This window comes from Cyprinus carpio, chromosome B2 (genome assembly GCF_018340385.1).
Source record: "Cyprinus carpio isolate SPL01 chromosome B2, ASM1834038v1, whole genome shotgun sequence".
NCBI lineage: Eukaryota > Metazoa > Chordata > Actinopteri > Cypriniformes > Cyprinidae > Cyprinus > Cyprinus carpio.
The window spans coordinates 11,522,681-11,545,423 of NC_056598.1; the positions used below are offsets into that span (position 1 = coordinate 11,522,681).

The 22,743-nt window shown below is 38.0% G+C and overlaps 1 protein-coding gene across 1 annotated transcript in view; it reads right to left on the reverse strand.

The window, feature by feature from the left end:
• ptprfb (protein tyrosine phosphatase receptor type Fb) overlaps positions 1 to 22,743 on the reverse strand; it is a 185,210-nt gene that overhangs the window by 30,995 nt on the left and 131,472 nt on the right. The window contains exons 13-20 of the mRNA XM_042718042.1: positions 19,676 to 19,702; positions 13,485 to 13,602; positions 12,123 to 12,701; positions 10,809 to 10,906; positions 10,026 to 10,282; positions 7,366 to 7,447; positions 6,348 to 6,572; positions 1,355 to 1,515 (exon numbers count right to left, since the gene is read on the reverse strand). Coding sequence (XP_042573976.1) covers positions 1,355 to 1,515; positions 6,348 to 6,572; positions 7,366 to 7,447; positions 10,026 to 10,282; positions 10,809 to 10,906; positions 12,123 to 12,701; positions 13,485 to 13,602; positions 19,676 to 19,702 — 1,547 coding nt within the window. The remainder of the gene's footprint in view (positions 1 to 1,354; positions 1,516 to 6,347; positions 6,573 to 7,365; positions 7,448 to 10,025; positions 10,283 to 10,808; positions 10,907 to 12,122; positions 12,702 to 13,484; positions 13,603 to 19,675; positions 19,703 to 22,743) is intronic.

A 22,743-nucleotide genomic window follows, 5' to 3' on the forward strand; every position in this document is an offset into this window, starting at 1 on the left:
CCTACCCAATACCTAAACCTAAAAACTACCTTACTAAGTATTAATAAGCAGCAAATTAAGAGTTTATTGAGGCAAAAGTCATAGCTTCATATGGTTTGTTAATAGCGAGAATTGGACCTTAAAATAAAGTGTGACCGGAATGCCTGTAAGCAACAAACAATACAAAACAGATACTTGTGACCTCCAGTGACAACACGACTGTCAGTGTGAACAGAAGAGAGAAAGTTAAGGCCAGTTATCAGTTCTGCAGGCGTACAACAGCAGAGCTACTAGCTGGACTATCTGGCTCGCAGCGGTGGGCAGTGGAAGATGACAGCTTTTAGAATAGCATCAGTAGGGTGTGGCAGCACAGCCACATAACCACTCGCCTGCCGAGACTGAAAGCTGACGCTGCTGTTTCACTGCTGCATCTTTGCTCAGGAATGGCCTTAATTTGAGTCACTGCAAAGCTAAATGAGTCCTGTAACATCAGGGGGCTGAAATGGTGGATTTGTGTTGAATGCTGAGAAAATCAGAGCAAAACAAATGCAAGGTTTGCTCTGAAGTAAGGGATTTTACAAAGACGGGCTGGAGGGAGTATTAGTCAGTACTGTATCAGCGTTGTGAATGAGACCACCGGGTCACACTGCAAGCTACATGTCTGCCTTATTCGGCTGAGTCAAGATGTCATTATGAATAATGTCCTCCTTTTGTTCTCTCCGTGGAAAAGCTAGCTAAAATTAGCCACATCTTGTTCCATGTACAAAGCAGCCCTGAATTCAGAGTCATGCCGACGAAGATGTGTAGGGGTGCATTTCATCTAAAATGAGACCTTCAAAGAGGCTTATATTTGTATTACCATCACTTTCAGTAAACTTTGAGAGAGATGCTCTCAGAAAAAAAAAAAAAAAAAGGTGGCCACACTTCACATCCCCATAAACAAAATCGAAAACTAGGGCAGTCAATTAATAGAATATAGACATAATTACATGGAATTATGATGAATTAATCACAACTATTTGAGAAACACCCCAAATGAAAATAATTCAAAAGACATTCACACACAAATTGAAATACCATATTATAAGGAGGAACGAGTCATATTTCATAAAAATTTTTGTGTGTGAAATCCAGTCATTGCAATAGGACTTTCACGTGAGGGCAATAATGTTCCCCACAAAGATTTCGCAACAGGTTCAGGGTAATTTGCAATGTTGACCAAAACAAAGATGCTTGCCTTAAAAGTAACAAGTGAGCTGTGTTGCATATATCGCTATATTATTGATAACGAATACATCTTTTGCAATTGCAACTCTGTTGTACGCTAAGGATGCTGCTGCTGGAAGGAAGGAGTGGTGGGAAAACTCTTGCTCACCTCTTGAAGAGCAGGATGGCGATGACTATGATGACGATGAGCACTACTGCAAGAACGGGGCCCATAACCCAAAGCATCTCAGGCTGTTCCACACTGGGCTGCATAATTTGTTTATCCTGCACGACGATGGGGTCCGAGTATGGGCTGGCCGAGAAGGTCCGCTACAGCGAGAGAGAGTTTGAGTTAGTCCACAGACAGTCTACAGATTCTAACAGTGTTACACAATAATTATGACTAAAGAAAATCCAATGAAAGCGTGTGTAAAAATAATCCTTATTTGTATATCCTTTGCTGAAGGCAGCATTGATTTAATCAAAAAATACAGTAAAAACAGTAGTACTGTGGAATCTTTTTAAAATTACAATAATTGTTTCCTTTTTAATATAATTTATAATGTTAACACTAAAAAAAAAAAAAAAAATTACTGACCCAAACAATTAAACAATACTGTATATTATATTAATTACATCATGACATTTTCAGTTCTGGAAATCACAATTTTGTAATTCCCCCCAATTTCTGGGTGTTCCAGGAATGCTTTAACTTTAATTACTTGAATTAAAATTAAAATTCAAGATGGCACATAGCACATCCCACATCTGTCTCCATGTCAGGCTAGGATTCCCTTAACAAGGTTCCTCTAAACCCTTGCCATACACATATTCACCTTTGATTAGCATAAGTCACATCTCTAAGTGACCATGTAGAGGAAGATTCACACAAAAAAAAGAGGAATTTGTGCGAGGAGACCTATGCAAATTCTCTCTCTCTCTCTCTCTCTCTCTCTCTGTGTGGCTTTGATAAATGGAAGCTGAGGAGAGGAATCATATCCTCTTCATTAGTGCTCAAACCATGGTGATAGTGAGCTGGCTGGAAGGAGGGAGGGAGGAAGGGAGTGACAGGAAGAAAAAAGAGCCAGTGTAAAGGGACATAAATGAGACATCTCCCCGCTGTGCCCTCTTCCATGCGCACGCCATGGGAGAGGTTCGAATTTTGCCTCACAAACCGCCTGCACCAAAAAAAAAAAAAAAAAAAAAAACAACGAAAAAGAATAAAGAAAGGAAGGAAGGTGAGAAAAGATGGGCCTGTCACTACCGCTCTCTTTGTCTGCGTTGGGAGAGACCATCCACATGGACACTATTTCCCTGAGGGCCAAACCCCTTCACGAGGAAGGATCTCTCTTCCTCTCGCTTCATCCCGTCACACAGAGCGGGGCGCCATAATCCGGATCACTTGCTCAGCTCAGCTTGACAGATATTAATTGAAGAGATAAGCAGGATATTAGCTGGAGGAGAGTCATGAAGACGTTGCCTTATCGCCATTGCTGATATGACAATCTCACTGTTAATGTGTATGCGAGCGTGGGTGGTTATGTATGTGCGATGTACTGGAAATATACATTTCACTGCATAATTGTGTCTTTTCTTTATTAACCATGCTGGAAAAAACAGGTCAGCAGCTACAGCTAGGTTTTGGAACCTGTTTTTTGTAGGTTAAAAGTTGGCTACCAGCTTTAACCGACTTGATTTATCAGGTTTATTAGGTTTGTCAACTACCAGTCCAGATGATCCACCCAGCTAAACCATGTAAAACCAGCACTACCTTTTGTATACAGTTATGTAGGACAGGATTCTGGACCAATGAGAGTTCTCTGTGGGCGGGGCTACACAGAAAGACAATTCAAAACAGAAATCAAGTAACCATCAGAATGTCTTATTATTAGCTGATTGTCATGGACAGTTAGGGCAAAAATTTAGATTATTATGGAAGCGATTTCAATGTTTCTTACAGCATTTGAGCTGGTTAGGAGACTATGTTAAGCTGGTTTTACTAGGGTAAAGAAGATAATTTCACCCTATCATGGCAAATCTCAGGCCTAGGCCAATTTTTTTTTTTTTTTTTTTTGGGGGCCAAAATACAAAAAATAAATTATGTAAAACATAAAAAAAGGGGTAAATCTAAATAAAAAAATAAATAAATGATTAACAGAAAACAAAGCTAATTTCTAAATAACCCACTTTTTTGTAATATACAGTATACTGTACTTCTGCTCCAGCTTCTGTAATCTCAAAGCTCTGCCCTGCAGTGCTGTTAATATTGTTGCTTCACATATGATAAATCGTTTGTGATTTTCCTCATTTGCGAGTCGCTTTGGATAAAAGCTTCTGCTGAATGATGAAATATAAATGTTAAATGTACAATTAGCCACATTACTGTATTACATTAATGAGAATGACATTTTTTCGCATTACAGTAATGAGAATTTGAACATAAATGCCAATTTTAATGGTCCTAAAATAGGCCTCTTTTTGTGTAATAAAACATGAGCTAGACATTTCTTTGTGAGATTCACCTATCAAAGGGATTCAAAAATCTTGTTTTTATTCATTTTCAATGCATTTTCTACTGATGTTTTAGAGGTGAATGAAACGACAGCACTCTGCTTCCTCTGGCACTTTAACACAATTTGAGTACGATGTGTTAAAGGCAGTTAACGTCACTAATGTGTTTCGTATTTCCTACAGACAAGGACAAAAAACAAAAAAAACAAAAAAAAAAACACAAGAAAGCTGAATGCTAACTAACGCAAAATCCATTGAGCGGATAAGGATGTGCGTGCGTCCTCAGGCAGAAGAGGAACGGTTAACGACATCATCTCAGCACTGGGGTCTCAGCGCGGGCATTCTGCTAATGTAAACACTTTATCTGGCAGAAACAGCTCGGCCGCCACAGGCCCTCCTTCCTAACTCCACCAGCCAGCTGACACTCTCTCTTTCTCCCTTCCTCTTGGTTCTCTTTTTTCCTTATGCTTCTTTCTTTAAAAGTTCACTGTTCTCTAATGTGCCTTTTCCTCTCAACATCTCTCTTCTTTTTTTTTTTTAACCTGGCAAAGTGCTGTCTCTTGCTCCCGTTTAACGTAACATCTTAAGCTTGCTTGTCCGCACTTGTTTAAACAGATTCTGTTTACTCATTCGATCTATCATCTGATTTCACACTCCTCTGGGCTTGTGTATGTGCAATGAGTGATGCTTGTGCAAAGATAATATTCAGTGTTGAAGAAGAGCTAAAGATGAATGAATAAATAAAAAAATCAAGCAAGTTCAGTTTCACATTCTAAAAGTTGATGCTGGATAAACATTATGGATACTTAATGGATACTTATGTTTACTAAGTATTATTTAAAATGAAAACATACATATTGGTTTTAAAATATATGAACTTTTTATATATATATATATTTAATACAGTATATACAAAAATGTATATAATCTTATACAATCTTGAATATATTCATTATATTATTTATATTAGTTTTTAATTTAGATAACGGAATAAGATTTAGTCACACTGCATTTTGTAAATTTTGTGATTCACTGGAAAAGCACTATTTATACCTAGTCATATTCTGTAGTTTCAATCCCAAACCTATATAGCATATAACTATTTTAACTAGTGCTGTCAAATGATTAATCGCACTTAATCGCATCCAAAATAAACGTTTTTGTTTACATACTACTGTATATGAGTGTGTACTGTGTATTTTTATTATGTATATATAAATACAAACACATGCTTGTGCATATTTAAGAAAAATATGTTGTTTATATATTAACTATATTTATATGTAATATATACTATATAAATGTATATACATGTAAATATTTCAAAATATATACTGAATGTGTGTGTATTTATATATACATAATTTATATATACAAATACAAATAAACAGTACACATACATATATTATGTAAACAAAAACTTTTATTTTGGATGTGATTAATCGTGATTAATCATTTGACGGCACTAATTTTAACGTATATATTTAAATTTTATTTTATAATCTATTCATTTAACATTGTTTGTTATAATTATTACTAGTATTATTATTAAAAAGCATTTGGTCACATTTTATTTGGTCAATTTTGCCCTGAATCTGAAAAAAATATATTTAATCTAAAATATTTATTTTATTTATTATTACACGCAGTCCTAGTCTGTAGCTTTAATCCCAGTCCTATACTGTTTCTTCACTGCTTTTCAATGAGCCTGTGTTTTTGTGCTGAGCTCCAGGCTTCATATGCTCTAAAGGCCCCTGTGCTGGAGCTCAGCTCATATCCGAGCTGTTCATTCATTTCCTATGACAGCTCCGCAGCAGGAGAGCTACTGGAGAGCCAGATCCGAAGGGCACAGCTGCATTAGATGTGGGGTGTTGGCCATTCCTCTGAGATATTATTCTTTGGCCAAGGACAAATGCCTAGACTTGTTCTTTTGAACCTTACACGCTCATCTAACTGTTCTCAAATCATCAACGTGCTTGTTTATTCTCTATTAGTTAAAGAGGATTCCAGGTACAGTCTCAGCACATCAGGGTCACCTCATGGAAGTCCAAGGGAACGAGTCAGGCCAGAAAGGTTGACGGAGTTAAGGAAGGGGAAGCAGGGCCTTTGAAGTGCTGAGTGAGGAAGCTGTCCTCTTCTTCTCATAAAACATGGCAGACAGATTAACGCCTAAGCTTTAGGGATACTTAAGAGTCAGCTTCAAGGGAATCAGGACAAGCCTCCGTGCTACCAAAGCCCTGCCACGCAAATCCATTCTCCTGCTCTTTCCACAGAGCCGAGATGGAGGAGCTCAAAGTGCCAAACACTGCTGACGCTATCATGATAGGAAATGATGAATATTTATCCAACTGGTCCTCTGGAGGTCTGGGCTATAAGTTTCAGCGATGATTATTTTCAGGGCTGTGAGTGCGCAGAGTTCGAATCTTTGATTTGTTAGAGAAGCAGATGGAAAAACGAGGCTGAGGGAAAGGGCGAGGAGTTTAAGCTAATGCTTGTTCAACAAACAAAGCTTATTGAGCTTTGCTGCTTATTAGGACAAAGCTTTGGTAAGATTTACAGAAAAACTGCTTGTGTGCCTGCAACTCAAGCTGAAATACACCAAATGTACAAATGAACACATTGTTTGACCAAATTACAAACCGGCGTAGTACCTGCTTCTCATTGGCAATAACTGGGTATTGGTCCTTGAGTTCAGCCATGACAAAGCACTGATAGTGGTTGTTAGGAAGGGGACGGTTGTAGAAGCCGTTGTATGTCTTTTCGTCGCCCAGGGTGAAGGTGTCTGGAAGGGAGGACAGCTTTGCGGCGATGTATGGCCTAACAGTGTCCGTGTGACGTCGTCTCCTGAGCAGAGCTCCTTCAGTAGATTCCAAGAGCTGTGGAAGAGATCAGACAGAGATGAATTAGTGCAGGACAACAGACATAAACACCACAGGATTTCAGTGATATGTGGAAAACTAATGGTAAATTTGTCAACCAATTCATTTCAATTTCCTGTGAACATTAATTTATTGTATAGAAACTCAACAAAAAACGTTCAGTATTTTAACCAATGAACTTTAATCACGTACAAGGGCTATATATTGTCATGTACTGTATATAGACCCATTTATACTATGAGAAATATTATAAATGTGTATAAAATATTGTGGAATATATTTACTTTAATATTTAACTTGAAATACTGAGCACCAAATCAGCATTTTAGAAGGATTTCTAAATGGTTATGTGAAACTGAAGACTGAAGTAATGGCTGCTGAAAATGCAGCTTTGCCATCGCAGTAACAAATTACTATTTTCAAAAGCTTTACAGGCCTAGCAATCACAGTTTTTAAATTCTCTGACATTCCCAGGTTTCCAGTTACCCCGGTAATTCTGGAAATTGTTACACTTTATTTTGATAGTCCACTTTAGACATTTCACTAACTATAAGTAGCTTTGCTAGTCTACTAACTCTCAGAGTAGACTGTTAGGTTAGGTTTAGGGTTAGTAGAATTAGTTGACATATACTTGCAAGACAAGACTTGAAAGCAGACAGTCGACTAATGACTGCTAGTTGACATGTAGTTGCAAAGTTACTTACTGTTAGTAGAATGTCTAAAGTGGACTATCAAAATAAAGTGTTAAACTGGAAATAATAATAATAATAATAAAAAAGGAATATCTCACCTCATCCAGCTCCATCTCGTCAGGATTAACCCATTTACGAGATGATGCAAGAGACCCGGGCACAACCACAATGTAGTACCACCTATACAGAAAACAACAATATTAGCATATACACCTTCACTATTCTCAACTGCACTACAACAACTTAAACAAGCATCACTATTTCCACCAGAAAAATGTTGTAGATTTCAGCTGGTGGGAATTGAAAGTGGCCCATTCCAGGTGTGTGAGTGTTTAGAAAACTGATGACTTGCTTTCTTTGTAATAGCTCCAGTTAATCACCTCAACTTATGCGTTATCTGAATGAAGGGCTCAGAACAAGATGTCAGGTGGTCCAGACAAGCATAACTTTAGGAGAGTGGCATTCAGCTGCTCATAATAAGACTGCGGTCAAGGCTTTAATTTGGCCGGAGTCTGATACGAGAGGCATTTTCAAAATCAGCTCCAAGAAAAACTCTGTCTGTGCTTCAGAGCTCCGCCATTTACTGGAGAACGAAGCGCTGTGTCTGACACGAAATCCCACATCAATCAGCTCTACTCCAAATGCCAATCTTCTCCAAGACTTTCTTATCCTTAACACTCTGGTACAATCTTTCTCCCAATCAAAAAAAGGCACTCTGGAGCACAGCCCTGTTCTTCTCCTGGGATTGGCAACAAGTTTTTTTTTGGACCACAGTGCACCAGCTCTGATTTTGTCAACGGCCAGGACGTCAGAGCAGAAATCTCCCAGCTTGCGGTTCGGTCGCAAATTAGTTTCATTTCTTTTTAGGGAACATAATTGGCTGTGGAAAAGCGGGTCTCACAAACAACATGTTCCTCTCTAAGGACAAAAACAATCTCCACTTTTCTTCCATTACCTCCTCATTCATGAAAAATTAAGTGTTGAAAATTACATATAAACATAAGTGGCCTTTCTCATGCATAAATTATGATGACACATTTAAGTGGTACGATAACTGAAGGGCCTCCACCCATCACCAGGAGCTCCTGTGAAGAGCACTCAGCCGTAATGATGGGCTCTCTGTGGCAAGAACATCAGAAATGAGGCAGGATGTGTTCATATCCTCCATCACGACAGGCTGCACTCTAAGTGGTCTCAAACCAAGACTCAAACCCGAGGTAAAGATAGAAAACAGCCTGTCTGCCGGCACATTCTCCGCTATTGATTTCTACGCGTTCCATCACGACTCATCCATCGGCGCACAGCTCGGAGGAGGATGAAGTGGAAACACACTGATGTCACTTGAGCCTGACAAGGACTTTCTGGTAGTTAAAAAAATCCACCGCTTTTCAGGGGAAGGTCAAATGTAAAGCTGAATACAGTAGGATGACGTTACTTTGGGTTTAAAAAGCAGCTGGAATCTGCAGCGTTGGCAGGATGGCTGTTTGCTGAGGTGGGGAGATTCGGTCTGAGCGTACAGTTAGGGGGGAATAATTGCATGGTAATGGTGTGTGAGCTACACTGCAGAACGGAAAGCATGCCGTCATTGACCCGAATGGGGCTGCAGGCATTACTCCGGGCAGCGTCACTGTATCCGTATGGATTTATGAGATTTAAATAGAGGGAAAGTAGGATGATTACTATATCAAATTAGCTTATTCTTTGAAAACTCTTTATGCACATATTCAAATTCTGCTGAAAGCTATTTCTGAATTGCTTGCTCTTTTATACAGATATTTTGAATCAATATTTTCAATTTATTTATTTTCATCCATTTTCTTACTATGCTTATACATACTATACTAAATAACAAAAATAAAATGATAAAAAAAGAATAAATTTTTATTTAATATCAATTTCTTTTCCACCCATCTAAAAGGACATCCCATTTCCTTTTGCATGTTTATATAAACTATACTAAAAAAATAGCGATGTAACGATATTATCAATATTGTGATATCGCGATAGCAAAACAATATTATCTCGATATTATCATGGTCACATGACGATATGAAATGATAGGTCTTCCAGGCAAAAAAGTGTGGTTTTTAAAATATATTCAAACTTTTTATTCTAACATAAAAGGTCTTTAAAGTTGTATCTTGGGCCATTATGCTCTGGCACAATATCTGTCAAACGAACTAAAACCAAAAGCACAATATGGCTTACTTCCTACATATATTTTCACGGCAGATGATTACAGCATACAGTGAGATGCGTTTTTATAAGCATGTTTTCACTGAAGCTGGAGTTTTCCTTCAAAATTGGGTTAGTTGATTAATGTATTTTGTGGGAAGTTTTTTTGTGAGTTTTCCTTCAAAATAAAAGCTCTACTTCCGTTTCTGTCAAAATATGTCTTTCAAGTATAGAAATTAGGAAAGAAGTATTGTAATTTCCCTAGTGTGGTGTAAAGCAAAAATAATATACCTATGAAATATTAATTTTCATTTATTTTATAATATATGGCTATTACTGTGTTGTTGTTGTTATTGTTATATTCTAATTTGTTAGGCTTCCTAAAACACCATTGTGAATGTAATTGAGACTGAGACAGTATATCACAAAAAAAAAGAGGGTTTGAGTCCCATTTAAAGTTTGGGTACAAGTCAATTTGATATCTTTACATCCCTACAAAAAAATAAATAAATAAAATATATTTTTATGTAAGTAAAATATATATATAAACCTATTTTGTTTGTCAGAGTCCTAGAGTACTAACCTGACAGGAGCTGCGGTGGGCACTTTGGGCAGGTTAATGGTGAGTTTACCATTGCTGGTCTGGTCTGCTGTGAACAGGACAGGTTTAGTTTTGAACAGGTCGGGTGCGGTACGAATGGAGACCTGCTGTTGCAGGCCACCAGCGCTGTTCCCCCGGCTCATCAGCACGAAGGAGTAATTAGTGTCCGGCTGCAGTCGTGTGATCAGCTTCCTCTTGAGGTTGCCCTGGACTTCCACACTCTGTTGGTTATAGAGGATCTGCAGGAGGGAGAGGTTCAGTTTCACTCAGTTGCACGGCTCACTAAATCTAATTTTCGTTCAGTTTCATTTAAACAAAGAACTGATTGCATAAACAGACTTTATCTCCATGCAGCTGCTTTTAGCGATGGAAACTGTGTGCTGTTTTCTGGGCTTGGCCCACCAGGATATTACTGTTATGGTTTTACACAGTGACTGGCATGCAGAGACACCACACAGACTGTCTGTCAAGTTCACTGTAGACCAGAGACCATTCTGACAGACTTTCCACAGCGTTTCTGCATACTGACCAATAGTGTGACTTGAAATTTCGCTATACCACATGTGAATTTACAGAATCAGCACTTAAAACCTAATAGGTAGGTTTACATTTACATCTGTCGCAGTGTAATCACTCTGTATGGGAATTAGACAATTATACAGTTAGCGCTCAAGTGCATGCCTATAAAAAAGGTATACAAATAGATTGTGAATAATATATTTCAATACAAGGAACTTTTGTCTATGTACGTGATTAGGGTCTTACCTTAAAAGGCACTTGGGATTTATAATTTTCTGGTACCTCCCAGGTGAGAAGGACAGAGGTTTTCATCACAGCTTTGACACCGAAACTTGTGGCAAATGCTATTAGACAGAGAACAGAGATTTCATAAACATATATACAGAGATCAGGGTTTGAATAATTTATAAGGTAACATTCAAAACAAAACAGAGCTTCTGAAATGGTTTATATAAGGACTGCTTACTGATCTCTTGTTGTGTGAAATTACTGACACTGCAATAAAGTACTAATATCTTATACTTGCATCATTTTTTTAATAAAGAAAGATATACAGCCTCTGTCTGAGGCTGTTGTGTACAATGGAAAATCAGCTTATTTGTTGAGAAAAAATATGAAGAAATAGTGAATTTATCTATACCTCCCCCTCCAACAGGAAGTTTAAAACATGCTATTCAGCTTAGTTTTATTTTAGTATTATTTCTGTATTACAATACTATTTATAAATATTTTGAATTATCACTTATTTTTATATTTTCAGTTTTCTTTTACATTTTAGTTTGTTTAAGTGATTTAATTATATTCTTTCATGTTCTCATTATGTTAGTTTTTTATGTTTCAATATAAGATTTTTTTTCCCTTTTTTTTTTATTTTTTGTAATTTTAGCACAGTAACTTCAACTTATTTCATGCTGTTGCCAAGGCAACATTTCTACATTTTTCAACATTTTTTAAATCTATTTATTTATCTAATATTTGTATTTTTATTTCACTGATCGAAAACTGTTTTTAACAACTTTCATTTTAGTTAATAATTCTAAACAAAATCATTCAGTTCTTTTAGTTCTGTTTTTCTCAGAACTTAAATGATCACAAAGTGAAAAAACCAAGGCAGATTTTTCCATTTGCCTTAAAAAACAGACCACCCAATGTGAAGATAATTAGATTTTTTCACAGTGCACATTTATCACGGTGTTAGCATGACAAAATGGCTATGTTATGTCAAGCGTGTGTTATTGCAGAAAAATAATAACATTTGTTGGTTATCTAGTGGTTTTTCTGAGACCAACAGTGGACAGTAGATAGAAATGAACATTCCAGTGCTGTTTTCTGGCCACAATCTTTCTGGGAACATGAATAGGTATGTAGTATGTGAGCATTTATGCACTGTATATCATTAAATAAAGTGTATAAGGTGCATTATAATTATGTTACAGTGCCCTGTAATTATCTGTAGCTTGACACAGTCAGTAAATTACACCTCACACTACACAGAGGGATGAAAGGATTTCTGTATCTGTTTAAGTGATTTAACATAAGCCATGCAGTCTAAACACAAACCAGGTGATGTAGACATGGTCCTGCTCTGGATACTAGGACTTATGGGACCTCCTCCCTTGCTGGTGAAGGCTTGCACACGGATATCATAGGTGGTGTCAGGTCGAAGCCCTTGGATGGTCATCTGAGTGTCAGAGGTGCGATTGGTGCCGTTCTGTATGTTGTTGATGTCGCGGTACATCACTAGGTATTGTGTGATCCGGCCGTTGCGCTCAGACAGGGCAGGGGGGTCCCAGGCAAGACGGGTGGTGGAGGTGGTCAGGCCCACAACGCGTAGGTTGAGGGGAAACCCACTTGGCACGTCCTCCGGGGTGCTGATCTCTTTTACATACTCCTCTCCAGCTCCCGCCCGGTTCTTGGCGCTCAGGTGGAAGGTGTAGGTGGCACCCTTGTACAGTTCTGTGGCAGTGTGGTGGTCGTCGGTGCGTGCGAACTCACGTACTTCGTAGTTCTCTTCCTCCACACACTTGTACCGCAGTCGGTAGCCAATCAGCTCACCCACCATGTCCTTAGGAGGCTGCCACTGGATGAGGGCTGTGTTGCCAATGGTTGTGCTGATGATCATAGTGGGTTTCCCAGGCACTGTGATTTTAAAAAGCATTGTTTAAAAGAGGGTTATTTGCACATGACCACTAATACCACATGCCACCATTATGTATCAAAAAAAAATATGGTTTTCACAATAATATTATCTGCTTTAAAATAGGTAATAAGTAAATATTAAGCACAACTATTTTCATATTAATAATATGTTGCTTGAGAAGCAAATCAGCATATTAGAATGATTTCTGAAGGATCATGTGAACAGCTGTTGAAAGTGCACAGGAATAAATTACATATAACAATAAACTTTAAATCCTATCAACCACAAACTTTTAATGATTTACAAGTAAAATGACTTGTAAATGCTCTTTCATATTGAACTTAAATCTTTCATATTAATACTTATCATGTTTAATAATAATAAAAAGTGAAGACCTTTTCATCTTTTTTCCCCTCTTTTTGAGCAAAGAAAAGTCTTGGAAAAGCTGCTTTTGATTAAATGTCACCAGACATTCGACAATGAATTGTCACTGAAAACCTTGACAGACTAATTAATTTTTCAAGCCAAAGAAACTGATGTTGTTTTTTCTATCCTATAATGTGATGTATTTGATGGTAAATCAGCCCATTCAGTACAATAAAGTTATACCAGAGAAAAGATATACCAGAGGTGAAGTTAAGTTATTAGATTTAATTAGATTTTTTTCTTAGGAACAACATGCTTCAGTGAATAATGCAGGTTAAGGCCAGAAACATGCACTGAAATGAAACAGGGTGAATTCTGAATGTGAAGTAAGTCATGTGAAGAGAGTGAGCTTCTACCTGCTCCGGTGGTGGTGACGACTTTGGCTTTGCTTCGTGCCCCATCTCCCTTGGTTGTGTATGCTGCCACAGTAACAGAGTAAGAGGTCTCGGAGAGAAGTCCAGTGATCACAGCCTCCTGTTAAATAGAAACAGCATGATCCCTAAGATGCCAAGACAGCTTTATCTAGAAATGCCCACATGCCATCCCCACTGGCAGACACTGATCATAACCCCTCCAATAAGCCACACACACCCCAACGCTTAACCATTTCCAACCTCCCTTTTAAAACCATCTGACGTATTATTCATTTCATATTGTACATTCAAACAAGAACTCCGAAAGACTTAGAAAAGCTCTATAGCTCTTCCAAGCCACAAAGAGAAGAACCAAAGCTGCCCAACCGTGGGTGTCAATGTTCTTGCTTTACACCAGTGATGGCAAATCCTTTTTTAACAAGCCAGCTGAAAAAAATCTGTCTGTAATTAATTTGTAATCATATATTTTTTATTTTTTTTTAAAGTTCCCCTAAACTCTAAAATGTGGGTCAAATTAGTTTGCAAACTATTGCAAATAATAACAGTTGTAAAGCAGACCAATGACACATCTGGTTGACATCAAGAGATAACCTGTGTGAGCATTTGAACAAACTCACAAACCGAAGGAGGGGAAGAGCCAAACATAGCACACACAAAGGCACATGTAGAAAACACAAGCGAACACACACACTCACACACACACACACACACACACACACACACACACACACACACACACACACACACACACACACGTTTGTTTTTGTGAAAAGTGGAGACATCCCATAGGCGTAATGGTTTTTATACTGTACAAACTGTATATTCTATCGCCCTACACCAACCCTACACCTAACCCTACCCCTTACAGGAAAACTTTGTGCATTTTTACTTACTCAAAAAAAAAACTCATTCTGTATGGTTTATAGGCATTTTGAAAAATGGGGACATGGGTGATGTCCTCATAAATCAGCCTCTCCTTGTAATACCTGTGTTATACCCATGTCAATATACAAAGTTGTGTCCCGATATGTCACAAAACACACACACACACACACACACACACACACACACACACACACACACACACACACACACACACACACACACACACACACACACACACACACACACACACACTCACAGTTGTGCTTAGGGTTAAAACAGAACATTTTCATGACTTTTCCTCTAAGATAGTCTATAGTAATAATATATTTGCTGATGCAGCATCCACACAATGAGAATAAATGTAGCTTTTAGCAGTCAAACACAAAGTTCTCCAAATTCACTTTTTATTCACTTTTTCAAATTCATAAATGAACCTGCTAAAACTGTGCTCCATTAATCATCCCCTTTTCAAAATGAATAAGCTATAGGTATATATGACTACTGTCTTATATTCATAAAGGAATAATATCGGGAAAGCTTATTTACTTAGATAATCTCTTCCTAGTGTACTTGCAGGGTTTCCTGCACATGATGTTGAAAATTCTCACACACATACACGCAAAGAAACTAACTAAAGCACATGGGTTCAACCACACTTTAACACACACATGGAAATAAACCAAGGTCATAATATAGCATATGTTTACCCGCCACACACATATAAAACTCCTATATTACACATGCCCACACATCCTCTGGTAAATTAAGTTCCTGAAAATGACATTTTAAAAGCTTCTCATTAGCCTTTTTAGCACGATTAAACTGTGTTTCTTCTATGATTATGTTTTAATTATATTAATGCTTGTACTAATATGTGTCCACGGTTTCACAATTTTCTTTTTTAAATGAAGATTGCTTGGTTTGGTTTGCACTCCCGCTGAAGCCCTAAAGAGGGGAAACATGGGATAAAATGTAAATGATTGGATCAAATTTAAACGACCTTTTAAATATGAGCGTTTACTCATTACTTCAATCACACAAAATGTATTTTTATAGGCGAAGCAATTGCATTTTCCTCTCTCATTTTCTCCATCTTAAAAAGTGCTCTTTTATCAGTTTTTCAAGCAAAGGGAACAGCTTGCACTCTCAGAGAACAGAAGTTTAAACAAGTAGGAGGGGGTTAAAACAATTCTGGGAGTAGTACACTAGGGCACATTCACATTCAGCAGCAATTTATTAAACATTAAGCAATGTGCACTCCGAACTCTTCCTACCAAAAAAAAAAAAAAAATGTTGTGACCTTTACATTATCAGTGGTATCAAGGGGTGTATGAGTACGGTACTCTATATAAGTAACCGTACTGTATCTATACTAGGCAATATTAGTAGTTTTTATTTATTTATTTATTTATATAAGAATCGGTTTGATTAGGTTGACATTTCTGCCATGGAATATTGTTCTCTCTCACAATTCTGACTTTTTTTTTCTTGCAGTTTTGAGTTTTTTCTCATTACAATTAATCAGATATTAAATGAAGATATAAACTCAAGACAAGTTTATTACTCACAGTTCTGAGAAAATAAGCTTGAATTGTCAGATATACTTTTTTCGTCACCCAAACATCAGTTAATGACTCACTATTCACATTCAAGCTAAATTTGATTTTCTAAAGCTTCTTTTGCTAATGGAACAAGGTGAGATTATTGGCGAGGCATCTGTGGGGTTAATAGGGGTGTGTTTCCTCTATACACTGAGCACAGTCACACTTCATTAGTGAGCTAGCAGCTGATGCCAACCTTCAAAATGGCTGATTGCTAGAATAAATAACACAGAGGTGCACAGATGTCACTCGCTGACACCAGCATGTCTCTCTGCTGTCAAGCCATAATCAATGTCATCAATGAAAAAAGCGCAGCACAGTCCCATTACGTGTTGCCGGTACCTCCGAATAGAGCCTGAGGTGAAAGAAATTAATTTTCAAAGGTGAGTTCCTCATCTTTGTCAAGCCTGTCTAGTTTCTAATTGTTTCTTAACAATACAGATGTTGGGTGTTTTTCTTAGGAATGGGTGTGATAGTAAAAGAGTTGTTCATCCAGATGTCAATGTGGTGGAATCGAGTACTATTCCTGTTATCTCACTTTTAACATTATAAAGTGTCTGCCTTCACTTTACATATATGGAGCCTAGATTAAGCACGACTTTATTACAGTTAAATTTACTTTAATATAGTGACATAACTACTGTCCCATTGTTTTATCTGTCTCAGATCCTGAAAGTGCTAGGCAAGTCAAAAAAAAAAAAAAAAAGAAAGATTTTTTTACTATGTATATAAAATGAAGCAATGCACGTGTTTAAGATTAAGTATGCTATTTTATTTGTATTATTTTTGCCATTATTTTCTGACAGCTATGACTGATTGGATCAGCCATTAATCTGGGAGAATCAGTGTCATCCTGGCCCTAATTTCCACCAAAATACCATAATTACTACTGTTATACGTAATAAACAAATCTGTGTAAAAAAAGATACCAGTCTACTTTGATGGTTGTACCTAAAACACATCTGTAAAGAACTGAATGAGTGTTTAGTCACTGTGATCCCAAGATGTGGAAGTGATAACTTCAGATTATTCAATTAGCACTGTTCAAAAAGTATCTCAAGGGCTCAGCATTAGGCAATTTAATGATCTCCTGTACTCTCCTATGTTTTATTTCTATTACCGTATTATTATTATTGTTATTATTATTTTGCATTTTACACTTTATTCTTATTATTTCTATGTACTCTCTTTTTCTTAATCATGCAATTTTTATTATCTTGTATTTTCTACATATTATCCTAGTTTGGGTTAAGTGAGATTTTTGAAATAAGTCCTATATGCTCATTTATAATCAAAAATACAGTAAAAAGAGTCATATGTGAACTAAAATACTATTGATTTAAAATAACCATTTATAATAATTATTCCATTAATCAATTTATTCCTGTGATGACAAAGCTGAATTTTCCAGGGAATCTTCAATGTCACATGATCCTTTACCACGGTCAATTTTTTCAAGGGCAGTTTAACCCCTAATTACTACTTCCAACATCGGAGAGAGTAAGTAAATTTGAAGGACAACATCAATTTGTACACAAATTCATGCTTGACTAACTAGAGACCCCAGTGACAGCTCAGGGTCACCGGGTCAGGTGTGAATCCTCGTTTTAACGTGTGAATGCGAGATTCCAGAAAGCCAGTTCAATGAGAGGCTGCCAGACAGCCCTGAATCATGGGAGAGGGAAAAGAGAGCGATTTGGCGGGAGCAAGTGATTGGCTCACGCTGAATGTTTTCCAGGCAGGTGGCAGCAGAGCAGGTGCGGTTGCTAACAGCAGGGCTCCAGAGAGACGGCAGCCAGTCTGCTGGCACAGAGATGGGTGGACTGAGAAATGGGGTCAGGCTTCACTGGGAGGAAAACGACACTGGTAACTGAAGTGCGCCCATTTTTTGGCTCTTTTTTAATGCTCCAAATCTAGGCAGTAAGAGGATTTACTAGCGTAACGCAAGCCAGGCCCCGAACTGTAGTGGGCTGTCACGCAACTATAAGAATCTTTTGAGGAAACTCTGGAACAACGAGACACACACACACACACACACACACACACACACGCACACACAGACACAAAGGCATGCTCACGGACAACACACACCTACACACAAAGAGCTGTAGTGTTGAAAGCCAACTGTTTTTCTGCAGCTTTCTCTTTCCAGCCAGGCTTCACTGGTTTTCAACACTCACAGCACACATAACCCTGAACCCATCCCTCTGCTGAAAGCAGGTAACATCATTCAGTGCTTTTCTTCCCCAACCCCTTCAGTCATCACACAGGGGCCAAGCAGATTGTAATTTCTCCATTAATATCCCCTTCCATGCTTCCATGTACTCAAAAAAAAGAAAGAAAAAAAGAAAAAAAAAGATTAGTTAAACTGAATACTTAAATGCATCTATAAATCTAACTGAATTTAAAACCATTTGTGGTGAATACTAAAATGCAGTGAATATTATTTTTGTGTAGCTAATGAGGTTTATTGCATGCTCTCTAGAATACTTGATTCCGATTGGTCAGTCAAGGCATTTTGAGGTCAAATATTATAGTATAATGACCTATAAACTGCATAATTGACTGTTGTTTCTGACAACAGCATTCTTTTCACATAACTCACATATTTAATATTCATTTTTTTATTTATTTGTTAAAGAGTAGTGTAATGAATGGGATAACAGATAGCTGAATAAAAGTTAATAATTTGACAACAACTGTCTGTGTTTATTTTGCAATAATGACCAGCTAAATCCTTGCATAATGTATAATATAACATATAAATCTGATATAACTGATAAAACAGTTGTAAAACTTGATTCAAAGAGACATGGTTATCAAAATGTCTTGCTGCCAACATTGGGATTTTATTTTATTTTTTTCAATCAAAAAAGTTAAATGATCTATTCATTAAAGAATAAAAAAATTACATTACCTTGAAAAGAAGAAAAAAGCTGATAAAGCGTTCATTCATACAGCTACTTAATTCAGCCTTTGCCATTTCTCCGGCTCTTCTATCTCTCTAGTCAAGTATTGTCATCTGTGCATGTACAGTATTTCTCATCTTAGAATGAGGTAGGTTTTATCATTCAGATAATACTAAACTTGCCGTAGTAGTGCTCTAGTAGTGATGGTCTGTTCCGTATTTGTTGTAAGTGCGCATGTGATAGTGTGTGTGTGTGTGAGTGAATAACGGGTACTTGCTATGCGAGAAGTCATTAGTGCAGTCATTACACTGTCAGTGAAATGTGCTCTCAGGGGCCAGACCTTTAGAGCATGCAGCATCATTACCATTAGTAAATACAGTGCATTAGTGGGTGACCTTCAGTATAATGCTGAAAATGCTGCAATTTATTCTGATCTTTTCTCTGTGTGTGAGAGAGAGAGAATAAGCGAGTACGTAGTTGGGAATATGTTTGCAACAATCTTCAAAAGATGAAAAAAAAAAATCAGCTTTCTTGCTGATTTTGTATTTTTACCCCATTTCCCCCTTTTCAACAAGCTGCTTGTTCCAAACTCATAATAAGCACAGAGGGGTTCAATCAAACTGTTAATCCCTCTTCATAGGAAGAAACAAGGGAGAACTGTTAGTTTCAAATGAAATAAAGCCAAGCAAGAGAAGAAAAAGCGATAGATGAACACAAACTCAGAGCATTCCCGCAGGCCCAATGCTGCAAACCACCCGCTCACACTTGAGTTACTCACATATTCCGTGGACTCTTCAATTTTCCACTGATGGAAAACACATGACAGATGAGAGGTAGAAAATGAATCAGAGATGGCACTACTGGGGAGAAAAAAAAGCATCGCTACCTTTTTTTTCTCTCATCTACAGATGAACACATAGCGTTAACAGTGACATGCTACAGAGAGAGAGGAGAAGGGTGGAGGAGGAGAGATGACAATATTTCACATTCGACACAGTGCTGCATAATGTCAGGTAAAAGGAGCAGCGGTATACTGCTAACAAAGGCAAGGTGCTTCATTCCATCGCTCTGTGGGAGAAAGAAATGACAACTATTCCACCACTTACACCTGGTGCAGGAACGTTTTAGTCTCAGCATGGTTGCAAACATTGCAATTCACAGATACTTACCTGGGCTGAATTCATAATAAACCTGATAAGTGAACTCCAAAAGACATACAGAAATATTGTACATTCCAAAACATTTACCACATATGCACTGCCTGGTTACACGAGTATAATTTAAGAAATTTTGTCACAATTTTACGTATGGATGCACAAAATATTGGTACCAAATGAGTCATTTTAATTTGTAATTGTTTGTTTTTAATTTATTTAGACAAATTAGGATTGAGATTTAGTATTTGTTATTATTAAGTTACTGGCCATAAGAAAAGATCTTCTCAATATTGACCAGATTTTTAATATTGTACATGACTAATTTTACCACATTTTGCCCCTACTGGCAGATACCGATATAAAAACTTCTTTCTTTTACTGTAAGTGAAACTCATTGGGATTGAAAGCCTTTTTCTTGTAGCGACTCTCTGGGTGGTGTAGAGCATGAAACCCCATTACCCCCATCGCATTGCCAGCTTGGTGACATCAAACTTTACTCACACTGAGCACCCAGAACTGGTAAGAATTTTCTTACCAACCCTCAACAAAAGGCGCTCACACATGTATGAAATCTTCCCTGGACCAAGAAGTCAGCATGGAGCCAACTCAACCGGAGTTGATATTCACTTTCAGTAAGAAAGAGGAAATTGCTCTCCTCTAACCAAGAATCTGCAAAGTGCAGTGAAGCACGTCACAATATCAGTGTGCGGACCCCCACACTGTAATTTTCTATATTAGATCATTCTGCAAACATTCATCCATATCCTATAATTGCTTCTCATAGTGGAACTGATGCAGATCTGTGTGTATACTGCATAACAGTACCATTAGCAGACTAGATGGAGGCCAATATTTCAGTCTGTTTCCCTAACACACTGCTTCCCACACACAGACCTCATGCTGCCGATCCTATACGATGACGCCCAGCCTGTGTGGGGCCTTGTTAGCCTCACGGATGGTTTTAAAAGCCCCTGACAGCACAAGAGAAACCAGCAGATTCGCCCAGAGCATGCCTTCCTAAAAGTCTGGTAACAATGACTTTATCCAGGGCATGGCTGCCTGGAGGCCCAAGCGCCCATCATTACCTTTCACGGCGAGGAGCTAAAGTCAGGCTGATAAGTTGAGTGGAAAGCATAGAGGCTGAAACATTGATCAGATATAATGGGCCGGAGAGCGCTTCTAACCCTTCAGGTCTGCACTTAAGAGCTGTACTTCAATCATTTAGTCATCGCTGTTTCACTGCATTCACTTCCTCCTCAATGGACTCCTTCTAAACCGCTGCTTTTAACTCTCCTATTAATCGTGCACAGTGCTACAGAAACATACACTTAGCACATACGCAATGGCATCCAAAACTGCCGCCATTCCTTCAAGCCAATCTACACTCAATCATCAACAAAACACAGGCTTAAATAAACACAAATAACCTTTTTAAACTCAAGTTAATGAGACATTTTTTTCCGCTTATCTGCTTTCTTAATGGGCTGTTGTTTCCACACGGCACTTTAGCCTCTGTTAAATGTACAGGCCTTTGCTTTCACAATATTATCTCCTCAGAATCATTCCCTTTGAATGCAAGATGAATAAATTAGCCTAGTTTATTAAAAGGCTTCAGAGAGCAGAAAAACCAGGTCAGAACTGATATGAATCTTCAGCTGGAGCCAAATGCGGCAATTTTCAGACTGGATATTAAAATAGTAATGGAAGTCTGTGTTTGTCAGATAGAGGCTGTTGAAGAACAAGAGATGAAAGGGGAAGAGGGTGCTGATATTAATCCGGCGAAATAAAGGGCTCTCCTCTCTCTCCTTCATCTGGCACTGGGGCCACCGAGGCCAGAGTGTTTCCCTCAGAGTTGGTGCTCTGTGTGTCTCATATTCACGTTTTGGGGGGCTGTGGTCTGTGTGATTCATTTGGAGTTGGTGCTCTGTGTGTCAGTTTGCAGTAACAAAGCGACCAGAAGTCGTTTACTCTTAAAGCGAGTTGATTTGAGGCAGTATGAGTGACACAACTGTTGGCAACATGACCTTATGCAAATGCACAGTGATAGGATAGCAATCCAATGTCATTGGGTTCGAACCTTCCATGTTTTGGGTACCAGCTCTGGTCCCTCACTACTAAAACCGCACCACCCACAGCTCCGATCTCTCACTACGTCTGTCCTTTGCTCGTTCCCTCTTCTATGCTACACCCACAACTAATGCAACAAGATCCTAACCAAACAGCACAGAAGAGTGACAGCTGTAATTGTAGGGGACTTTCATGCAGATTTATTGGAGATTCTTCATGGAAAGGTTGACAGGCTTCTTTAACGGCCACTTGCTCGGCTCTCGTGGCACACTGGAATGGATCAATTAACTCAATCTCTCGGTTAAATTTAGACCCAGAATGAGGGTGGTGGTGTGTGGGTTCCCAGTCTGGCCTTTTTTGAAAAGGAAATGCGTTTATTCCACCCACGGACAAACAAATGCTCGCTGGTTTCCTGGCTTTTCAGCTGACTCCAGAGAGCCAGATGAGAGAGAGGTTTCTCATGTTGCTCTGAGTGAGGCAAATGAATGGTTCAAATTATAACAATGCCTCGATACAAACAAAGCAAAATCAATGGTATAGCAGTTAACACCTTTTATGAAAATGTAAAGTCAAATAGTTATTTAAGTTATATAGTTATTTTAAGGTAGTTTTGTAGGTAACG